The following is a 23,412-nucleotide window of genomic DNA, read 5'->3' on the forward strand; positions in this document are numbered from 1 at the left end:
CAGCTGAGTCCAGCACCCGCTGTCCTTACCATGAGCTCAGAACAAATGAGAACAACAGGCTTGGGGTTAACATGTCTTCACTTCTGCACTTCTAGGTTAAAACACACTTTACTCAGATTTAATTTGTTCTGGTTGTTGTTTCCTCTCCCATGATGTTCCCAATATCAGCTGTGAACTGGGAGGGAGGAAAGACTCTGGTCCTTCCCAGTTCACACAGAATGGCTTTTCCCTTGGAACAGAGAAATGAAGGGCTGGGCTCTGGTCCCAGACCTTTAGCAGTGCCCTGATGGTCAGTCCCTGCCCTGAGAGAGCCTCCTCTGCTCTCACAGTTGGCAGAACTGCACCCATGAGGAGAACACCAGCCCTGCAAAGCCCAGCTCTGTCAGTGAGACAGGCCTGTACAGCTGTGGTGAATGTGCACAGCCCCAGAACCTCCTCCCTGAGGACACTTTGCTGTCAGGGGGGGAGATCAGAGCAGGATGGTCAGTGCTGGCCTGAGCAGCCACAGGAGTCCAGCAGCCCTCTCCAGCCTCCCCCAAAGTGGTGCCCTGGTTTGGCCTGATGGCTGCACGTCCCCCAAAGTGGCACAGCTGGAACAGTCCAAGAGCTCTCTCAAGTCCTTACTGAGTATCTCCAGACCTCCCACATTGAGCAGGAGGGACATAAGGGCAGTTGAGAGCTATGGAAAAAATAAAAATCCAAATAATGTTCTAAGGAGACGGCTCCAGAGTGCCTGTATTACCAGCACTGTCACTTGGGTCTGTGTTGGGCTTGGCCAAAATGGGTTTGGCTTCCGGTATGGGGAAGGGCCCTTGCATTTGTGGTGCAGAGAAAAAGCAACCTCTGTTCTGTGCTCAAGGTAAACAGGCACCTCAAGGGAGGAACAGGCACCTCAAGGGAAGAACTGCTAAAGCAAAAATCAGCGTTTTGGACATCAGGAATGTCTTGGTTTGAAAGACAGGTGTCTGCTAAGGAAGGAAGGAGCCTCCCTTGGAATGGAGAATATGACCCCCTTCCCTCCAAATTATTATAACTTCAAAATTAAGGGGCTTTCAGGCAAAGATATGGGAAAATGAATAACAGTTCTTTACTAATATATCTACTCAAGACAAACAAACAACAACAGTGGCGGCCACAACAAACAGAACCAGAGTCCCAGTAACAGCCTTGTCCCGGCCGCAGGCCCTTTCCCCCCGGTGCAGTTCCGGTCACAGCCGGCAGGGGCGCTGGTGGCTCCCGGCCAGGCAGGGCGGGTGTGATGGTTCCCCCGCGGCTGCAGGGGGCGCTGTGGCGCGGGTCCCGCCGTCTCTCTCCGTGTGGACAATGGCGGGCACAGCCGGCAGGAAGGGATGGAGAAGGAACTTCCTTTACGAACCCCATGGGGAAGCCGATCCCTGTGCCCCCTCTGGATAGCAAAAGGAGCTGTAGCACGAGCCTCAGGAGAAGCACGCTGGAACAGCAGAACCTCCCGGCAGGCAGAGGGTGAACAGCTACGGTGTAGCACAAACGCGGCGCAGACGGCAGAGGCACGGCAGGGGTTGGGCAGCAGCAGCAGCCCGGCTCTGGGACACGGCAGAGAGAGACTCCCCAGGATTTCTCATCGGTGCTGGCTGGAACCTGGGTCCGGGCTGTGCAGGGGGGGGCGGTCCCTGGCGGGAAGTGGGGTGTTCCCGGGTCCTGGGGGGCACACACTGGCTCTGGGCTTCACGACAGCAGAGCAGTGAGAGAAGCCAAGCCGGCAAGCTCAGTCACAGTGCCGAAGCAAAAATAAACCGAAAAGAAGCAGGCAAAACCCACAGGAACAGCAGGATCTCTGGCCCACGATACCGGCCATGTGTGTCTCATTGAACAGCCCATGCTGGAAGAGAGGGGCTGCCTTTTGCACCGCCCCCGACGCCCTCCAGAAATGCCGGCTTGGCTCCCGAACATTGTGATAGCCCCAGAGCCAGGGAGGATAGGGGGTGGGGACAGCTGCCACCCCTGGCCACAAACAAAACAAAACAGATTAAAACCCCACAAATGGGATGGGATGGGATAACATATCATCCCCAACACAAGGAACCTCTAGAAAATCTGGCTCGGACATCAAAGCACCTCAGCAAAATGCATGCAAAGGACATAGATGCAATCCTCTTTAAGAGGAACTTGGATAGAGGGGTGTCCAAGGCAATCTGAGCAGGAAAGGATTTGGGTCTCCCTTGATGAGCAGTTTTATATGAGACCCACAATTCATAGTCAGTGAAAGTCAGCACAACATCTGAGCAGTTGGGAGCACAAGAAAAAAACATCATTTCCTATTTGTTTGTCAATCTAATGAAGTGAAAGATGGAGTGCAAACAGGCAGGAGGGGTGAATCCAAGGGAATGACAGCTGCAGAAACTGTGGATACATCTCCTTGGTCCAGGCTGACAGCTCCTGGTGGCTCCTGTGGGGAGGGGATGGAGCAGGTGGCACTGCAAATGTCATGCACGGGGATGTTTTGGTCTCAGTGAATTTCACAGTCCAGACATGTCTGACTCTCCCAGCCCTGGAACAAGGAGATATCCTGCCATGTTGTCCCTCCAGCAGATATTGGAGCTGTAGAAATTCCCCACAAGGACCAGGCCCTGTGAATGTGAAGCTGCTCCTGTCTGTCAGTAGAGGCCTCATCCCCTTGTTCTCCCTGCTCAGAAGGAAGGCCTGGAGAAGACTCTCACTGTAATATCACCTGGAGCTCTGCTCTCTTTAATCCTCACCCAGGAGCTCTCCCTTGGCTCCTCACCCATCCTCAGGGAGCTCCATGCAATCCAGGTTCTCTCTCATATCTGGCAGAAGAGCTGGGAGTAGCAGTGAGGAGAGGGCAGAGCAGGGTGGGGGGCAGGTTCAGGAGGGCTTTGCAGGGAGGAGGCTGCCCCAGAGGGACAGGCACACACGGCTCGTGCTCTGGGCTCGCAGGGTGCGGAAATGAAAGCGGGGGCTCTGCAGGCTCAGTGGCCACAGTGGGGGCTGAGGCAGGGCCCCCGCTGGCCACAGCCGCTCGGTGTGGGAAAGGCCCTGCCAGCCCCAGCCCTGCAGCAGGACCAGTCCCAGGCACGCTGCAAGCCCCGGGACAGGCAGCTCTTGCAGCGCTGGGCAGAGCTCAGCCCACAGCAGACACTGCAAGGAGAGGCTGTGGCTGCAGTGCCCCAAACAATGCTGGCCCAGGGGGGATGTGCCAGGCTGTCTCCTGCTCGCCCGGCCTTCCTCCTCCTCCTCCTCCTCCTCCTGCTGCTGCTGCTGCTGCTGGGTGAGTTGGGGATGGCTTTGCCTTGGGGCTCAGCACTGCAGGGCTGCTGAGCGGGGCAGGACAGGGCCCGTGCTGGGCCCAGGGCAGGCCCCAGGGGAAAGGGTGTGTGGAGCAGCCGTGCAGCACTGAGGGGCAGAGCTGCTCTGGGGAGGGCAGCAGGACCAGTGCTTCCTCCAGCTCCCATGCACCTCTGAGAAAAGGGGGCAATCTCCAATTCCTCTAAAGGGGTTCTGTTCATAGTGTGAGACATGGGAGACACTAAAATGCTTTAGGGAGCCAGCAGCATCCATCTGGAATCAGAAGCCAATCCACAATCGGCTTAAAGTATAAATCTGGGAGATCAAGCAGATGCAGTCCGGAGCCCCATGGGTGGGAAGGTGCTGGCCCAGCCAAGAATCAGCAGTGGGAACATGGACAGGGGCACGGGGCTGAGCTGGGCTGCTGCCCATCTGACCAAACCCCTCTGTGCCCCATGGTGCAGGTGCTGCTGTGATGGCCCAGGACATCTGCAGCTCCCCAGGGCATGGTGAGTACAGGGACAGGTCCTGTAAGGGGAGTTGTGTGGGACTGGAGATGGAAAGGGAGAACATCTTTGTCCCCCATGTGTGAAGCCCTGGAGGGGAAACTCTTCCCCTTCCTGCCCTGACACCACTAACACTGTCCGGAGCCATTCCTGTGCCATCTCTCCAGGTGACCTCCCAGCTCCTGCCTTTGACGTGACCCCCACTGCTGCAAAGGAAGGAGAACAGGTCATATTGCACTGCCAAATTTCTTGGAAATCTCCTGTCACCAGAATCATCTTCTGCAAGGATGGGGTGCAGGTGCACAGCCTGAAAGCCCAACAGGGGCAGGGGAACTATGTCACCTTTTTCCCTATGACAAAGGGGAGCACAGGGACATTCACATGTGGATACCAGCACAAGGACAGCAACAACCGAGTGAGGAACTCTGCCCTCAGTGCTCCCACAAACCTGAGGGTCACAGGTGAGTCGTGGCACTGGGGCACACACAGGAAACACTCCCAGGCCCCCTACACCCCAGGTGATGGAGAGGACCCTGCCCTGCCCCATGGCATGTCCCCGGACATTTGGAATGCTGGGGGTCAGGGTGCACTTCAGCACAGCCTTGGGCACCAGGGACACTCCTGCCAGTCCCAGCAGAGCATCCTGCTCCTCTCCTGCCCCAGCATCACAGAAAGGGCAGACTGGTGGTGCCAGAGCTAATGCAGAGCCACAGCTGAGCAGGGCATTCATTTATTGATCCCCACAGTTGATAGAGGATGGATCAGGGGGTCCCTGCAGTGTCTCAGTCTGTGCAGGACCTGGGGCAGCTGCAGACTCTCTCCCTGTCCCTTTCTCCTCCCAGGCAGCGGGTCCAGCTCCCAGGCAGGGACATCCACTGCTGGTGAGTGATTCCCTCCCTGCACACCAATCTTTCTTCAGCATTGGGCTGAAGGGTCCCCATCTGCCAACACCAGGACATTGGCAGGTACAAGGACCAGTATCTAGGTCAGTTCTAAGGGCATATCCTGCTTTCTGCTTTGTCTCCCCATGTGACCTCCTGTTCTCCAACAGCTTCTGTGCCCCCAGCTACCAATCCCCAGAAACTCCACACCATCATAGGAATCACAATTGGAGTGGTGACCCTCTCCCTCCTCCTCCTCCTCCTCCTCCTGATTGCAGCCTGTGCCATGAGAAAAGGTGAGTGATTTGGGGAGATCAAGGGCAAAAGATTAGGACAAAATTGTACCCTGATGCGGAGTTGCTGCTGTCTGACACATGATGCTTTAGAATGCGTGGATCCTACAGCTCATGTCCCAAGAAGCTTAGTCTCTCAGGCTTTTCCTTTGTCATCTGAGGGGAGAAAAACTTCTGAACTGAGGAAGATTCTACTTTTCAGAGTTCTTGTGCTTGAATGCTAAAGTGGGGAGGGACAGACCAAATGCATCCCTGCCTCAGGCACACATTGACTCCCATCCTCTGGGAACAAGGATTGAGGCTCTGAGCTGCCCTGAGTGCAGCCAGCACAGCTGCTCCACACTCTGGCTGAGCACAGCTGCTGAGAGCTTGGGAGAAGCCAGGCTGGGAAAGGGGATTCAGGGTTGTGAAGGCTGGGACAGAAAAATCCCTCCCCCAGCGAGGTGTGCAGGTTCAGCCCATCATCTTCACTGCTTGGTCCAGAGCAGGGAAAGGCAGGGCTGTGCAGGAACTCTGCCTCCCACCTCTGCCTTTCTTTCCTTGCAGGGGCCTGCAGAGAGAGATGCCAAAGGTGAGCAGCAATCCCTGGGGGCTGCGGGGCTGGGGCTGATGGAGACGGGGGCATCCCGGCCCCCTGGGGTGGTCCTTGTCCAGGGGCAGCATGGTCTGTGCCCATGGGGGGATTCCCCCATGGTGCAGGCAGGGAGGAGCAGGGCTTGCCTTGGCCTTGACTCCAGCCATGGATCTGATGCAAGACAGAATCATCCATGGCAATGACTCCAATGGGCTCATCACAGTCTGAGTGCAGACCCCAAATCCCTTTCCCCAACTCTCTCCAGGCAGCAGCAAGTTCCCAGCCACGAAGTTGAATCAACAATTTATGATGAAGTAGAAATGTGATTTCCTCCTCTTCCCTCTGGGTGACCCATGGACCCCTCTTTCTGTGGGATCCCCTTCTTGTGTCCTGGCACCAGCAGAATCCCCGAGCCTGTGAACCTGCCTCAATTTCTTGTTTTGACTCTGCCATAATCAGTAGATCAATAATATAATATCATTCACCAATATAATGGTGAACAATGATAGCACCTGACCAGAGCTGCTACAGCAGCTGCCACCCGCTGGTGGCAAATGGAGGGACTGTGTTTACATCTCTGAGGGAATACCTGAAAAGTGCATTGTTTTTGTTGCCAGGTAAAGGCAAACTGGGTCCTGATTTTCTGAAGCAATGGGTTTTGAAAAGCAGGCATTGGGAAGACCTTTAAACCACCTTCCTGGGTTGTTGATTTTTGCTGATTTTTTCTATGAGGGTGTCTTGGTTTTGAGAGACAGGTGTCTGCTAAGGAAGGCAGAAGCCTCCCTTGAAGTGGCAGATCTAACCCCTTTCCCTTCGAGTTATTATAATTTTGAAATCAAGGGCCTCTAGGCAAAGATGTGGGAAATACGAATAACAGTTCTTTACTATTATATATATATAACCAGTCAAACAAACAACAATAACTATGGCAGAAACAGCAAACAATCACAAACCCAGTGCCAGCCTTCTCGGCTGTCAGGCCCTTTCCCCTCGGGTGCAGTTCCGCTCGCAGCCGGCAGGGGCGCTGGCGGCTCCCGGTGAGCAGGGCAGGTGCGATGGTTCCCCCGCGGCTGCAGGGGGCGCTCCGGAGCGAGCTCGGGGAGCACGCGGCACCGGTGCCCCGGGATCCCGGGAAGGGATGGGACAAAGGCTTCACAAACCGCTGGGCAGCCGATCCCGGTGTCCAGCTGGAGCCTCGGGAACAGCAGGCTGGAACAGCAGGCTGGAGCGGCAGGCTGAAGTGGCAGGGATGAGCACAAATCCCGGGTGGCAGACGCGATGTATCCAAGCGGGGAACCCCCCGGAGGTCCAGGCAGGCAGGGCAAGCAGGGCTACAACACAGCGAAGGCTCGAATCAGCGGCGGGGCAGGGCGGCCACAGCCCGGCCTCCAGTGGGGCAGGGAAGGTGGGCCGGGGGTCCTGGGATCTTTCTCCGCAGAAAGAAAAACGGCCGAAAAGAACCAGGCTCCTCTCCCTGAGTATGCTGAGAGTGAACTGACACCACACCCAGGTGAAACAAAAGAGTAGCCAGGTCTTTTGTCTTCTCTTATGCACCCAGCAATTTGTATCTTAGTAACAGAATGGGGGAAAATTCCTTTAACAGAAAAAAAAACTAGATCTCTTAAAACCCCAACAGAGGGTCACCATATGTGGTAACGTAACTGCAAGCTGGGAGGGACTTTATTCAATTCTCTGTAATCAACAGTCATCTTCCAAGTGCCGCCATCTGACTTCCAAACCAGCCAAATGGGGTTGTTAAAAGCAGCCACAGTTTCTCTAATGATTCCCACTTGTTGGAGTGCCTCAATTGTTGGAGTAGTTTCCTGTGGTCAGGGCATGAGCCGCCCCCACCTACCGCAGCAAACCAATCCCTTCTTCCATTGTGCACCAGGTCCCGAGGGACAACCCCAACTCAGCAGGATCAGTGTGTGCTGTTCAACTGGCTGCAGGTGGCCAGCAATACAAAGTAGTAACAACAATATCCCCATCCATCAGGACCCCTCACATTCTGTAGCTGAGCATATTCCCACGGGATTTGATTGTCAGTGGCTATAGGAGTTAATAGATCCTTTTCACAGAATCACAGAATCATGGAATAAGCTAGGTTGGAAAAGACCTTTGAGGTCATCAAGTCCAACCCGTGACCCAACATTACACTATCAGCTAAACCATGGCACTGAGTGCCTCATCCAGTCTTTTTATAAACACCTCCAGGGACGGTGACTCCACCACCTCCCTGGCAGCCCATTCCAATGCCGAACCACTCTTTCCGTGAAGAATTTTTTTTAATATCTAGCCTAAACTTCCCCTGGCTGTGACCTCTCATCCTCTCACCTAGAAGAGACTGACCCTCGCCTGGCTACTATCCAGTGATAAGGTCTCCCCTGAGCCTCCTTTTCTCCAGGCTAAACAGCCCCGGCTCCCTCAGCCGCTCTTCATAGTGCTTGTGTTCCAGACCCTTCACCAGCCTTGTTGCCCTTCTCTGCACACGTTCAAGCATCTCAACATCCTTCCTAAACTGAGGGGCCCAGAACTGGACACTGCACTCGAGGCGCGGCCTCTCCAGCACCCAGCACAGGGGGACAACCACTGCCCTGGTCCTGCTGGCCACACTATTCCCGATACAGGCCAGGATGCCATTGGCCTTCTTGGCCACCTGGGCACACTGCTGGCTCATGTTCAGTCGGCTGTTGACCAGTACCCCCAGGTCCCTTTCTGCCTGGCCACTGTCCAGCTCATAGCTCTGTAGGGGGTTGCTATGGCCAAAGAGCAGGACTCGACACTTGGACTTGTTGCACCTCATATTGCTGGACTCGGCCCATCTATCCACCCTGTCCAGGTCCCTCTGCAGAGCCCTCCTACCCTCCAGCAGAGCAACACTCGTGCCCAGCTTGGTGTCATCTGCAAATTTACTGATGTAGGACTCAACCCCCTCATCCAGATCATCAGTGAAGATATTAAACAGGACTGGCCCCAGCACTGATCCCTGGGGGACACCACCAGTGACTGGCCACCAGCTGGATGTGGCACCGTTCACCACCACTCTCTGGGCCCAGCCTCCAGGCAGTTCTCGACCCAGTGAAAATGCACCTGTCCAAGCTGTGGGCTGCAGCTTTCCCAGGAGTATGTTGTTGAGACAGTGTCAAAGGCCTTGCTGAAGTCCAGGTAGACAACATCCACAGCCTTCTACCAACTGGATCACCTGGTGGTAAAAGGAGATCGGGTTGGTCAAACATGACCTGCCCCTCCTAAACCCACACTGGCTGGGTCTGATCCCCCGGCCATCCTGTAGGTGCTGTGCAATGGCACTCGGGGTGATCTGTTCCATAACCTTGCCAGGTACTGAGGTCAAGCTGACAGGCCTGGAGTGTCCTGGATCCTCCTTCCTGCCCTTCTTGTGGATGGGCATCACTTTGGTACCTCCAGTCCTCTGGGACCTCCCCAGTGAGCCAGGACTGATGTTAAATGATGGAGACTGGCTTTGCAAGCTCATCTGCCAGCTCCCTCATCACCCTAGGATGGCTCCCATCCGGTCCCATAGACTTGTGAGCATCTAAGTGGCTCAGCAGGTCTCTGACTGCTTCCTCCTGGATAACAGGGGGGCTATTCTGCTCCCCGACACCATCTATCAGTCCAGGAGGACAGCTGTCCTGAGAACAACCTGTCTTTCTGTTGAAAACTGAGGCAAAGAAGGTGTTAAGCACCTCTGCCTTTTCCTCATCTTTAGTTACCAAATTCCCTTCCACATCTAACAGAGAATGGAGGTTGTCCTTGCCCCTCCTTTTGCCATTAATGCATTTATAAAAATATTTTTTATTATTCTTCACAGAAGTGGCCAGATTGAGTTCTAATGGGGCTTTTGCCTCTCTAATGTTTTTCCTACATGCCCTAGCAACCCCCTTAAACATTTTCTGAGATACCTGACCCTCCTTCCAAACGTGATATACCCTCTTTTTCTCCTTTAGTTCCTTCAAAAGTTCCTCGCTCATCCAGGCTGGTTGTTTTCCTCATCGGCTCATCTTCTGGCACATAGGGACAGTCTGTTCCTGTGCCTCCAAGATTTCTGTTTTGAAGCATGCCCATCTGTCCTGGGTTGCAGTGTATTCTATTACCATCCTCATGAGCTGTTGAAACCAGGTGGGGCAGTGTTTCCTTGCCTCCTCCCTCCGGACTGTCTTTCTGTTAATGGGCCCATCAATACCTTGCCTCATTACTCATCATCCCATTGTGAGATGCTCCACCCAGAGGGAGGAACCAAGCATTCCATCCTGGATATAATCGGAGATTCTGAACACCACAGACACCTTTCCACTGGATTCCTAGAGGACAGGAGCTACATAGCCACCACTGGACCTTCCGAGGAAGAGCAGCCCTTTCTACAGGATCACTGCTTCAACAGAACCACATCCAGCACTTCAGGAGGGCTACCGCCATCCTGACTAACAGGGTGTCAGGTTGTATCCTGACTCTGTCAGTTTAAACCAGTATTTTCTGCCTTCATTTTTTTTTTTTAATTTCCCTATTAAATTGTTATTCTGACTTGGTGCCTCCCACTGTTTTGTTTTCAAACTAGTACACCATCCTTTCTGGACTCCTTTGTTTTAAAGGCTGCTTCCCAAGGTACTCTCTGAATAAGTCTCTTAACTAGGCCAATGTCTGCCCTCCAGAAGTCCAGTGTGGAAGTTTTATTCATGCCCCTCCTTATTTCACCAAAAATTGAAAACTATAATTTCATGATCACTGTGCCCCAGACAGCCTCCAACCACCACATCTCCCACCAGCCCTTCTCTGTTTGCAAACAGCGGGTCTAGCATAGTCCCTCCCCTGGTAGGCTCACCCACCAGCTGTGACAAGAAGTTGTGCTCCTAAGAACCTCCTAGAATGCCTCTTCTTTGCTGTGTTGAGCTCCCAGCAGATATCTGGCAGGTTAAAGTCACCTACAAGAACTGTGCAGGTTCTCGACCCCCACATGTCCTTCCCAGATGGGGGAGAAAGTCCTTGCCAGGAATAAGAGATGAATGGGACATTTGGATCTTCTTGGTCTTCAGATTGTTTATTATATCTTATCAGTAATTTACATGCCGCCAACATAGCATGAAGCAGAGCAAATACCAAAAGACAAAAAGCAGAAAATGGAGTAGGTGAAGAAGAAGGAAGAGACCTGAAAAACGGCAGGGATCCTCCATCTTTCCTTCATCTACTTACCATACTAATAAACCTAAAAACTCTAAATTTTTCACCCTGTAACAAACTATATATTATACTACCACCTAATTCACGCTCTTGTAGATTCTAATTCTTGAGCCTTGGCAGCTTTCTCCATGGACGAAGGTTAAAAACAGTGTTTTCCTGGGAGGATGGGTCCTTCAGGACAGGCAGAAGAGAAACATTCCCTGCACTTTGGGTTCCAACAAAGAACAAGGGCTGGTGATCTTGAAACATCCTCCTGCTGCTTATGGAATAAGTTATCCACCTCTTCATCCTGGTTGGGTGGTCTGTAACAGACTCCCACCAGGATGTTGGCCTTGTTGGCCTTTCTCCTGATTCTTACCCATAGGCACTCGACCTTATCACCATTAATCTCAATTACCATGGCTTTGAGAGCCTCCCCAATATAGAGAGGCACTCCTCCACCTTTGCTCCCTCTCCTGTCTCTTCTGAAGTGCTTGTAGCCATCCATTGCAGCACTCCAGTCACACAAATTATCCCACCACATTTCCATGATGGCAACTACATCACAGCTTTGCTGCTGTACCATGGCTTCCAGCTCCTCTTGTTTGTTACCCGTGCTGCGTGCATTAGTGTAAATGAACTTCAGCTGGGCTGCTGACTCTGGCTTACCCCCTTTGGGCTCATTTCTGGAGAGCCTGGTAGCATCCCCTTCCCCTTTCAAACCTGGTTTAAAGCCCTCTCAATGAGTCCAGCCAATTGATGGGCTAGAATCCTTTTGCTCTTGTTGGTTAGATGGAGCCCATCTGGCTTCAGCAGGCCAGGTGCCATAAATGTTGCCCTATGATCACAGAACCCAAAATTCTGCTGGTGGCACAAGCCCTTAAGCCACTTGTTGATAATGTGGGCTCTCCTGTTCCTTTAATCATTTGTCCCTGCTACTGAAGGGACTGAGCAGAACACCACCTGTGCTCCTGCCCCATCAACCAATCGACAGAGAGCCTTGAAGTCCCTTTTAATTGCCCTGGTGCTCTTCTTTTCCATCTCGTCACTGCCAGCCTGGAGTATAAGCATTGGGCAATAATCAGAGGGCTAAATCAGCCCAGGGAGTCCCCCTGGTGCTATCCCATGTGCGGGCCCCAGGGAGGCTGCAGACTTCCCTGTGGGATGGTTCCAGTTGACATACAGGACCCTCTGCTCCCCTCAGAAGGGAGTCGCATACTATTTTTATCCTTTTTTTCTTTTTAATGCTAGAGGTGATGCCAAGATGATTTTTTGCCTTTTTTATATATACCTTTTATATACCCTTTTATATAGCTTTTATGTATCTCCAGTGCTTTTAGCATGCATACTTGTCATTCCTTAAGTCTGATAACTTAGCTTAGACCCAATATTCTGTTGAGGCAGGAGACCAAACATCCTGGAGGCCTCGCAGTGGGAGGCCAGAAAGCCCTATGCTATCCTGAGAAACCAAGGTCTTCCCTAGAACATCCTGTAAACTAAGATAGGCCCATCCAGGGGGGAATTCCCCAGGATGGGGTAACGCTGTCCACATCATTAATTGTTGTCTTCCCTGATAGGGGAGACATGTAGATTTGTGCCAAGAGAAAAAAGGAGGCAAATGGGACTTCATGCTTCTCAGTCTCCACATAGGTGTTTATTAATTCTTATCTAAGGACTCCAAGCCACTGGCATGGCTTAGACATAGCACAGAGCAGAGAATGCAGCAAGAAGACAACTTATCAAGACCTCACAGCCTTTTTAAATTACCCAATGAAAGCTTAAAATGCAAGATATTTTCACTTTTTTACCAATGTCCAACAAGTTCCTCAATCACGTAGACAGGAACTGCGGAATTCTTTATCCAGTCATCCCAAACCACTATTGCTGCAAAATATGGAGTTAGTGAAGAAGGAGAAAGAAGCTTTTAACTACAACTTATCCTCCATTTTGAGGTTTTCTACTTCTATCTATTTACTATGCAAATAGACCTAAAAACTCTAAATTTTTCACCCTGTGATAATCTCACATAGTATTCTATCACTTAATTCACACCATTGTAGATTCAAATTCTTCCCAGAGGCTAGGCAAATTTTCACATGGACAAAGGTCAAAACCAGTACTGCGCAGGGGGCTAAAACCTTTCGTAACAGGCAGAGAAATACTCTCTGCATTCTAGGTTCCCACATCTCCCCCTCCTGTTTGAACCAAAACCACTTCTTTGACAGCTTTGTCCATGGCTTGTCCAGCACAATGAAGTATACAAGGCACACATACTAAAAGAACTACAACAATAATCAATACATACAAACCTATCTTCAAAATTTTTCTCCATAAGGGTGTAAGGTCAAACCAATTGAACAAATCGTTCAACAATGATCCGCTTTCTTCTCCAAGTTTAGCCATTCCATCCTCTAATTGCCGTATACTTTCATGGATGGATTTCAAATGATCTGACAAATTCATACAACACATACCTTCAAATTCTTCACATCCATGTCCATGCTCTAATAGAAGATAATCAATTGTTGCTCTGTTTATCAGTCACTTGTCTCACACTCTGAACATCAGTTAACACGTCGCTCAGTGCGAGAGAGACAGCACGAGAGTTCTCACTTAGCCAACAGCCCAATTGATCCAATTGTCTCAAGGCTGCTCCTGCAGCAGCACCAGGTAAAAGGAGAGCTGCAGAAAACCTTTGTCCAAAATTCCAAGCTGCAAATTTGTCATTACAATCAGATGTATATTACTCAGCAAATCTTTTCTCCCTACTCTTATGTTCTTTTATCATTTTTGCATTAGGCGTTAGCAAAGAAAGCTTTCCAAAGCTCCATGGACCACCTCTGACATTTGAGGGGATTGCAGGCCAAATTCTGTCCCCACAAATGAGAAACATCCCTCGTGGCAATTGTAATGGATCCTGGTTGGACGGTGTGTTCATTTTACTGTCGAATTGCACCAAGATGTTGCATTTCTATATATTTTGTAATTTGGAGTGGCATCTATTATCTTGTTTTTATTTTGTTTCAACCCTGGAGAACTAAGTATTACACAAAACTCCATCTTTATTGAACGAAGAATTTCCAATTCCTGAGGTTCGTAAGGAGCCTCTGGAAGGGATTTGGTCCAAACATCCCAACTTTCCACTGGATTCGAACTGTATCGTGAAAGTTTCAGATGGGCATGTTTTGAAATTGGCCACTTGTCTGCTGGTAAACCAACCAAACATGTTGAGAATGGTTTCTTTGGCCTTGAGTGAGTGAGACAAATGGTATCTAGGCCTGATGCATTGGCCAAAGTCTCCCAGACATTTTCTTTTGGTTGTTTCATTGGGAAAGCTGCATTGCTTAAGGCAATCAGTGAGATGATAAGGCAGAAGTGTAATACCTGATTCAGCTTCATTCTCAACAGCTTTATCCCACATAGGAATCTCTGATCTGCAACATAACTTATACCACACTCTTACATACAAAATTTACACCCTTAATTTTCTCACACTTTTGCATAAAATTCAGTCTACAAGTCTTGCCCAGAAAGAAAACTGATGTCTGTGGCATCAACAACGGTGTTGACACTGATTCATGTCTGCGTGCTCCACCGACTGAGCTAGCCGGGCTTCACGTTCTTTGCTGGAATCCACTTTGGTCCTGCACCTGTTAAGACACAAGCATACCCTTTGCCCTAGGTTATTAGTTGAAATGCACTTTCAATTTTCCCTGTCTCTGGATTTCTGATCTAAACCAAAGGGTTTGCCTTTAACTTTGCCTATATGGTGTTGGAGAAATGTCTAATTATAGGCGAATTTGGTTTTGCAAAAGAGCTGTTTAAAAAATTTAAAACGTACAGTGCTTCATTCAAGCGCATTTGAGGCGTAGCCTCTGCCTCCCCCTTTTTTTTTGTTTAACCAAAAGGGGATTTTTAAAGTTTGGTGTGTTCTTTCAATGATTGCTTACCCTGTAGGAGAATGAGGAATGCTGAAGGAGTGACATGCACTCTGACTCATTAAAAATTAATGTAGCTCTTTTGCTATATAAGCTAGACTATTGTTTGTTTTTATCTTTTAAAGTATACCTAATGATGCAAATGCTTGCAGAAAATGCTGATATGCATGTTCTAATATCTCTCCCGTATGCAGGGAAGCAAATACCGCATAGGAAAATATATTCACTGGCAGATGAATATTTTTATGTTTCCCAAAAAATGAGCATTTGCCATTTGCCATTCTGTCAAGAGCCTTACTCCTTTTCAAGAGGAGTAAGAGTCCTTGGAGACATGATGTCACAGTCTCCTCTTAGCAAGTCAAAAACTGGAGCACATCCATCATTAGTGTTCTCCAAAATTGTCCTGTTTCAATTAATTTTTCCTAAGAGCTACTGTAGATGCTGCAGATTGTTGAAGCAGGTTCTAAGCGCTGTATCTTGCGCAGTGATTCGGTACTCCTGTATCCTCTGCAGACTCAGGGCAAAATCTTTTGATGTATCCAAATTTTCTACACCTGAAGCATGGCCTTCTTGAGAATTCTGCTGCCATTACTTCTGAAGTTAAGTTGTTTTAGATCTGAACGAAGCGCTGCGAGGCTTTTTGAAAGATCTTCATTTCGCGCTATAAGAATTTTTTCTGATTTCTTGTCCTATAATGCTTGCTTGAATAGTTGCAATATGCTGAGGTGTGCACACCTTACTGCATGCTTCTGTCATGACTTGATGATTCAAAGGATGCCATGCAGGATTTTGATCTTTTCTGGCATATGTAACTGGCATTACAATGCTATCTGTTTCTGCCATAGTAAAGTCTCTCTCTTTGAGTCCTTGTTTCCTAATACGTGCCCAGTCTGATGAACTGGACGAATATCTTGAATGCAACCAAATCCGTAACAGTATCCTGTGGATTTGTAACTTGCCTGGATGCAGTTTCTTCTTGACCGAAGAATCCATGCATTCCATCTTCTCCTCCCCCTCCTTGATGAGGAATAGGGAAGGGTGTCTGTGGTTGTGCACGGTGAGGGAACAAGGGAGGATTGGCTGAACCTGCCATCGCAGGTGGCAATGATGTAGACATGGGAGGAGTATGTACAGTGGATGTGGGTGGGGACCTGCCACCGTGCAGGAAATTTGAGGGATGGGGACCCAGTGCTCCAACCTGTTGAGGTTGAATCTTTAGCACATTCTCTGAGTTGGGAAAAAAGATGACGGACGAAGTCATCTGAAACCTGAAAATGAAGGTGATGTGATGAAGCACTCGAGGGTTGTTGTTGTTGAAAATAAAGTTTTGAAACAGGCATGGAAAAAGTTTAAACTGCACTGCCTGTGGTAGAAAAATAAGACGAGGCTTGAGAAGATATAGGAATGCCTTCTGAAGCTGTGACACTCACCATATCCTCGCAACTAAGATGTTGAACAGGAGCTTCTGGTGGAAAGGGTCCCATAGGTTCAGATAAATATCCGTGAAAAGTTTGTGGAGAATGTGCTTGAAATTACATGTCTCAATCCGAGACTTCCCTTACAACAGGGACGATATAAGCCTGATCTTGTTGTCCTGGACAAGGAGTTAAAACAGATTTTAAAAAGTCCTTCATTTCTTGTGGAGATAGGATAGTGCTTAATTGTCCTGTGCTTTATGTAATATAAGGTTTAACATTTTGCAGTTGTCATGCCGATCCAGTGGGCTGAAGGTCTGCTGCAGCGTGGTGCTGAACAGCAGATGGCTTTGTTGGTGGGATGGTGGAGGCTGGTTGCGCTGCAGACGTAGGCTGAGACGATGCAAGGCTGAAAGCTGAAGCAGCAGCTGCTGAAGGCTTCCCGGTGGGGCTGCGGCTGCCGTAGGAATCGTACTGCCGGCTGTAGGTGCAGAGCCGACGGGCCAAGCCGGCGCCACGGCTGCGCCGCCTCCTTCCCGCACTGCGTGGGGGGGCAGCCGGGACCGGGGCTGGGGATGGGTTAGGGCCAGACATGCCGGGGCTGGGCACTGGTACAGCAGCCTGGCGGGGGCCGGGAACGTGGCTGGAGCCAGGGGTGGGGGTGGGTTCCGCCGAGAACCGGCTGCGGCCCAGCCGATCGCTGTTACCGGGGCAGCCGCGGCTCCTGGGGCGGCCGGGCCGAGCCGCACGGCGCAGGCGCGGGAGCGGGAGGGTCTAAAGCGGAATCGGCTGCGGCGGGCGCCATGACGTCAGAGGCCGGCGCGCAGTTCGAACGCGGAAGTGAACCTGGCCTCGGGGCGCGCCGGGGCCGCAGCGGGGATGGGCGCTGGCTCCGGGACCGGCCCTGGATGCGCGCATGGCTGGTCGGGTGGCAGGACCCCCGAATCGACGGGTAGGGGCTTACGCCGTCTGAATCGCTACGGGTGGCTCTGCCGCGATTCGGGCTGGAAGGGGCTGGGAAACCACGCCTTCAGGGGCGAGCTCCGCTTCCCGGGAGCAGGTAAAGGATACCCCATCCCCCCCCGTTCACCTTCGGGTGGAAAAAACTCAAAAATCACTGTCTCATCCTCCTCTTTTGGACCAATTAAAAGCTTTAACTTTGGGTCCGGTGGAAGAGACTTTTCTGTCTGCGCCGTAACCGCGCCCCACCCCCCCCCCGCCTGTGGCGTCCGCAGGGACGAATAAACGCCTCTGCTTAGACTCGCGGGGATCTTTACGCGAACATCGGGTTTTATGTCCGTCCCGGCGACTCTCGAGGCTGTGAGCGAGGTTTTACAGCCTTCTGCCGCCTGCACAGATTCCTGTGCACGCTCCGCGGTTGTTTCAGGGGTCCCAGATCCCAGGGGAACGCGTCGGGGTAATAATAAGGGGTTTTGGAAAAGGTCCTGTTTAGGGGAAGTAGAAAACGCTGCCTTCTTAATTAGTTCATAGATCTCCCGAGCAGGTGTTAGTAGCCTCAGAGATAATTCATCTCTTAGAGTTGCCGTATGGTATAGAGTAGTATTAACATTTTCCCAGAAGGATGGTACTTATAGGTCTCCTAATAACAGCATAAGGGAACTCCTTTATCCAGCACAACAGATCCTTAGTTCCTTCCTGGAAACAGGTGTTGGATGCTTCCGAGAAAGAATCTCGAATTTTTATAAATTACATTTCCCTCTGATTTTGAGAGATCCCCTCCCATTATTGTTTATAGGTCTAGTGGACAGCTCACCAGATTTTAGGTGTTGTTACCAGCTTTTGAAGTCCTGGTCCGTGTTCCGTCCAGCAGCTCACGGCTCCTCCTGTTCCTTGTGCACCAAGGTCAGGAGATCCTGGATTTTCAAAGCCACTGGCATGGCTTAGAAATAGCACAGAGCAGAGAATGCAGCAAGAAGACAACTTATCAAGATCTCACAGCCTTTTTAAAGGTAAATTACCCAATGAAAGCTTAAAATGCAAGATATTTTCACTTTTTTACCAATGTCCAACATGTTCCTAAATCACGTAGACAGGAACTGCGGAATTCTTTATCCAATCATCCCAAACCACTATTGCTGCAAAATATGGAGTTAGTGAAGAAGGAGAAAGAAGCTTTTAACTACAACTTATCCTCCATTTTGAGGTTTTCTACTTCTATCTATTTACTATGCAAATAGACCTAAAAACTCTAAATTTTTCACCCTGTGATAATCTTACATAGTATTCTATCACTTAATTCACACCATTGTAGATTCAAATTCTTCCCAGAGGCTAGGCAAATTTTCGCATGGACAAAGGTCAGAAACAGTACTGTGCAGGGGGCTAAAACCTTTCAAAACAGGCAGAGAAATACTCTCTGCATTCTAGGTTTCCACAATGGGGGGGTTCATTCGAGCCTCTCATTGGGGAATCTTTGATAGATATGCTAATTTGCACGGCCTATAAATTGTATACGCGATCTATTGTTGGTGTGCATTTCGGTGCATTCCACCTAGATGAAGTGGTGCACCTTAAGGATCTTTAAATAAATACTGAGGTAAAAACCTCTTTTCCCTTAAACCATATTTGGTTCTTAATTTTAACACCAGGGAAAAGCAACAGAGGTAGTGATCTGTCTGACAGACTGTAGTGGGTTGGGTTTGTAACTGGGCAGGAACACCAATGTAGTGTAGTGGTTTGGCCCAAAATACTCATTACTGTTTACGTTCTGTGAGATAAGAGTTAGGAGAAATGCAAAGCAGGCACCAAACTTGAAAGAATATAAAGAAGTTTATTAACAGACCTAAAAGAAGAAATAAAATTTATACCACACCTTCAGAACTCTCCTCCTCCCCCCACCTTCCTCCCTTCTCCCACTGACAATGTAAAAAGACGACCCTTGAGATGTTCAGTCTGTTCACCACTTCCATAATAACCTTGTTCAGTCCATTTAGGAAGAGGAGTCTCTCTTGCCCATGCTATGAAAACATTATCACAACGAGACAGCCACCCACTTCCAAATAACTTTGTTCAGTCCATTTAGGAAGAGGAGTGTGGTGATGCGATACCTTTATTGTATTTTTATGTCAGTTTTCTGTACCCCAATGGTTCATCCCTACCTTCCCCACTCCTATTCCCAGTTGGTTTGCCCCAGACCCAAGCCACTCCCCCGGTGCTCCCTACATGGTTGTTCTCCTCCCCTTGTTCTAGCTCTTTCCCTATCAATCACCCAAACCCCTCCTGTTGTTCCCAAAGGTCCAGTGTCCATCATCTGAAACCTCCCAGTTTACCCTTATATGGTCCCCATCAATCCCCCGAGACCCTACCCCTCTAGATACCTCCCCCTTTGGAAATCCCCTAAACCTCCATGCCCCATTGGGGCATGTGATCCCTTTCCCTCCTCCCCTTGAGGCTATTGGCCCAAGGAAATGTCTATCCTTGTCCATATCCCTCCCTTAGAGATTTCTATTGGTCCCCAGTTAAGCCTTTCCCATTGTAACACCTCCCTTTATAAGAGGTTCCCTGGAGCTGCTCGAGGCTTGTCTCCTGGGAGTTGCCTCCAATAAACTTGGATTATCCCGTGTGGCAAGCCTCCTTGCTACTTCTTATCCTCTCCCTCATCTGGACTGTTGGGGTCCCTCCCCCGCCGTGTAGCCCTGGGAGAGGGGCCCTGAGGGCACAGACACGGGGCTTCCCTGCCCCTGCTCAGCCTCGTTCCCATTGGTTGGTTTGTGTTCCCTGCGCGGGCAGAAGGACCCTTGGTCCCGTGACTGGAACAGTTCCTCGGCAGAGCCCCGGCCATGCGGCTGGAGAAATAAACATCTCTGAAACAGCTATCAAGAATCTGTCTGTCCGTATATATTTCCTTTCCACGGGACTCCTGGTTTGATATATGCGTGTTGCAGGATCCCCACTGCAACAAATGGTGGAGAATTGAGAGCAGAACGATCCCCGATCCCTAAGCGACTGATTTGTGTGAGTAAACCCTGGAAACTTTGGATTCCTCTTCTTGGTTTTGCTTTGCTATTCCATATCTAAACTATGGAGGAACCGTGGGAAGACTCTTGGCTCTCAGAGCCGCATATGGACATTTATCTTAAACTTAAAATGATTCTTGAACAACGATTTGTAAATTTTAGCTTGATTCAAGCTCAAAAAGAACTGAAACACTTCCTGGCATGGTTGTTTAAGAACTTTTTCTATGTTTCTTGGGATTTAATTCTTACCAAGGGCTTTTGGAAAACCGTTTGGACACAGTTAATACTGGAGTCAAAATATATGCCGATGGAAGAATATTTTCGTGAATATTATTTAGTTACCGAGACTGTTGAGCAATGTCAGCTGTGTCCTGGCGAAGGGAAGCCTGGCGCAGGGACCGTGCGGCCCAGGCCACGTGCACCGAGTGCTCTGCGAGCAGCAGCGAGGCAGTTCCCGCGTGTGGGCGGAGCCACGCGAGCCGCAGCGCGTGGTGGAGCGGTGGGAGCGGCGGTGCCCGCCCGGCCCTGCGCAGCGCGTGGTGGAGCGAGCCCCGTGAACGCCCGACCGAGAGGGGCGGCGCGCGGGCAGCGGCTGGCGGCGGTGCCGGTGGAGCGGAGCCGCGCCCAGCCGAGACGCACGCTGGAGCAGGGCATGGGGGACTCGTCGCTTGTTGGCCCGGCCGAGACGTGGGTACAGCACCTGGCATCGGCAGCGAAGCTGCGACCAGAGGAGGCGACGCACGGAGAACTGAGCGGCGCGGCCCGGCCCGGCCCGCGCAGCCCCGAACGCGACCCCGGGAAGAGCGCACAGGCACCAGCAGCCCCGACAATTCCAACGCGGGAGCGACCGAAGGAGAGAGCAAAGACGCAGTGAGACAGAAAACAGCAGCCACTCGGAAAAAGGAAAAGATCATAGTAACTATGACCTTAGGGATAGTAAAATGGTATAATGTTAAGCAAAATTATGGTTTTATAACAAGGTGTGACAACCAGCAAGACATATTCGTGCATAGAACTGCTATTAAAAAGAATAACTCTGAAAAATACATCCCAAGCTTGGGAGATGGAGAGGTGGTAGAATTCAAAATTATACGAGGTAGAAAAGGGTTACAAGCATTGCAGGTCACTGGGCCTGATGGTGTTCCTGTAAAAGGCAGTATATATGCAAAAAATCGTAGTCATGTTAGACAGTATCTCTATTGTAAGCCCCCCCTACAGTCTCCCTTTCCTAATCCCACCTTTCCCTTTTACCCTATGTCCTATTACCCCCAGTGTATTCCCAATCCGTTTTTTCACCCATGGTTTCCCTCACAAAACCATGCTTTTGCCAATTGTTTCCCCAAAAATCCCTTTCCAATGCCGAGTGGGGGATGAAAAGGGGGAGGGAAGAAGTTAAACCCTCTCCTGCCTCAGTTTCCCCACAAAGCATGCTCAGAGAATTCTGTCTCCCTTCTGTCAGCCCTAAGATGTTCCAGAGAATCTGTTTGGACATTTAAAGACTCAGGAGGGTAGCTTGTTTTGTTTTGAAACTGTTCTTGTTATGTTTATCCAGTTGTTTTCATTCTCCTTTTATTAAAATAAAACGGGTGAGGTGTTGGGGTCCCTCCCCTGCCGTGTAGCCCTGGGAGAGGGGCCCTGAGGGCACAGACACGGGGTTTCCCTGCCCCTGCTCAGCCTCGTTCCCATTGGTTGGTTTGTGTTCCCTGCGCGGGCAGAAGGACCCTTGGTCCCGTGACTGGAACAGTTCCTCGGCAGAGCCCCGGCCATGCGGCTGGAGAAATAAACATCTCTGAAACAGCTATCAAGAATCTGTCTGTCCATATATATTTCCTTTCCACGGGACTCCTGGTTTGATATATGCGTGTTGCAGGATCCCCACTGCAACAACATCTCTCTTTTTGGTAAAGACATGTTCTCTATTTACTTATGCTCTTCTTGAGACTTACTTACTTGGTGAAAAACATGTCTTTGTTTGCAGTCACATACCTTTGTCCTACTCCTAAAAATCTCCTTCCAACTCATCTCCAACCTTTGCCTTCTCAGTTACTCAGCGATCACTGTTTCAGCAAAACATCTTTTATTCTATATCAAAACTTGCTTTCATTTCTACCTCATCCCCAGTTTCTACATTCAGAGATCTTTCTGGCAAGCCTACATACCTGTGAAACTTTCTTACCAAACTTTCATCTGCCCCAACATCTCCCCCTTTGTGTTGAACTATTAAAACACTAGAAATTGTCTTATTCATTACTTTCTGCATGCATTGAAGTACACAGGGTACTACTACTATAACCACAATTATTACTACTAAAATAATTAAGCTTATTTTATAAAGCTCCTTCAGCCAAAGTGCAAAGCTCCAACCATCAAACTGTCTAGTCAAGATGGTTCATCTGTTGTAATTTGGTTAGCTAAATTTCTTAAGTTTTGCAACTGCTTATGGATAGAAGCAGAATGATCAGATAAGTTCATACAACACAATCCTTCAAAATTTTCACAGCCATGCCCATGTACTAGTAAAATATAATCAAGGGCAGCTCTGTTTTTTAAAGTGACATGTTTGACAGCTTCTTCATCTGTCAGCAAGTCACTGATCATAGAAGAAGTGGCATTTACTTCTTTATTGTGCCTAAAATTTCTAATATTTGAAGGTCAAATTTATCAACTTTAAAATTATCAATATAAGTTATGTGTCTTAGGCTGGGAGTTGGAGAAATGTGATGATCATCATATGGCTAATATTAATCAAAAGTAACATTACCAAAACCTTCTGGGAAGGCACTCAACTAAATAAGTTGGGAAGGGTTTGTCAGGGCTTGGGTTGGATAAACAGATGGTGTCGGAGCCTGCGGACTTGGCTAAAGTAACCCAAACATTTGTCTTTGGTTGATTCACAGGTAAAGCTTCACTGCAAAAACAAAAACAAGAGGTTAAAAGCAACATGCCATCTGCACAAATAATGCTAAAACTCCATTCTTTTCTTGAGCTGTTTCTGGCAGACAATCTTCTCTCAGTGGTTCTGCCTAGTTCACATTTCAGTGCTGGCTTCTCGGCTTCCACTCGCGGGGTCACTGGCTGAAGTGGAACCGACAACGGGCTTTGATGTGTGGTACAGCTTCACGTTCTTTGCTGGAATCCACTTGGTTCCTTCACCTGTGGAGAGACATGCAAACCCCTTTCCCCATGTTATAAGATCATATGGTCTTTCTATTTTTCCTGATTTGAAATTCTTAATTAAAAGTGGGGGGTGTTCTTTCAATTTTGCTTTTTTGTTGTTCAAGAAATGTCTGTAAATGGGGAGGTCAGGCTCTTCTGCAGAGCTGTTCGAGAAATTATAAACATACAAGGCTTTATTCAACCTTCTTTGAGGTGTA

The 23,412-nt window shown here is 49.5% G+C and overlaps 2 protein-coding genes and 1 long non-coding RNA gene across 3 annotated transcripts in view; 2 read left to right on the top strand and 1 right to left on the bottom strand.

Annotated features, from left to right (window-relative positions):
- LOC121661446 (butyrophilin-like protein 9) overlaps positions 1-23,412 on the top strand; it is a 51,347-nt gene that overhangs the window by 17,234 nt on the left and 10,701 nt on the right. The window lies entirely within an intron of this gene.
- LOC121661382 lies at positions 1,295-6,198 on the top strand. Its single transcript, XM_042021552.1, has 7 exons — positions 1,295-3,265; positions 3,747-3,791; positions 3,956-4,249; positions 4,631-4,669; positions 4,840-4,965; positions 5,509-5,533; positions 5,802-6,198. The coding sequence occupies exons 1-7, from the start codon at positions 2,944-2,946 to the stop codon at positions 5,860-5,862; spliced, it is 912 nt and encodes a 303-aa protein (XP_041877486.1). The 5' UTR covers positions 1,295-2,943; the 3' UTR covers positions 5,863-6,198.
- The window catches only part of LOC121661546, a 600-nt gene continuing 259 nt past the window's right edge, over positions 23,072-23,412 (bottom strand). The window contains exon 2 of the long non-coding RNA XR_006015015.1: positions 23,072-23,397. This is a non-coding gene — a long non-coding RNA (uncharacterized LOC121661546). The remainder of the gene's footprint in view (positions 23,398-23,412) is intronic.

The sequence above is a fragment of the Corvus kubaryi genome, unplaced genomic scaffold (assembly GCF_017639235.1).
Source record: "Corvus kubaryi isolate FWS band 111438036 unplaced genomic scaffold, C.kubaryi_AGA036_p1.0 117, whole genome shotgun sequence".
Taxonomy (NCBI): domain Eukaryota; kingdom Metazoa; phylum Chordata; class Aves; order Passeriformes; family Corvidae; genus Corvus; species Corvus kubaryi.

Excerpts from the sequence above, each read along its gene's own strand:
- LOC121661382 (XM_042021552.1), top strand. The coding sequence starts at position 2,944 with ATGAAAGCGGGGGCTCTGCAGGCTCAGTGGCCACAGTGGGGGCTGAGG. Across the intron at positions 3,266-3,746 it reads GCTGCTGCTGCTGCTGCTGG|GTGCTGCTGTGATGGCCCAG; the intron begins GTGAGTTGGGGA and ends CCCATGGTGCAG. Across the intron at positions 4,250-4,630 it reads CACAAACCTGAGGGTCACAG|GCAGCGGGTCCAGCTCCCAG; the intron begins GTGAGTCGTGGC and ends TTCTCCTCCCAG.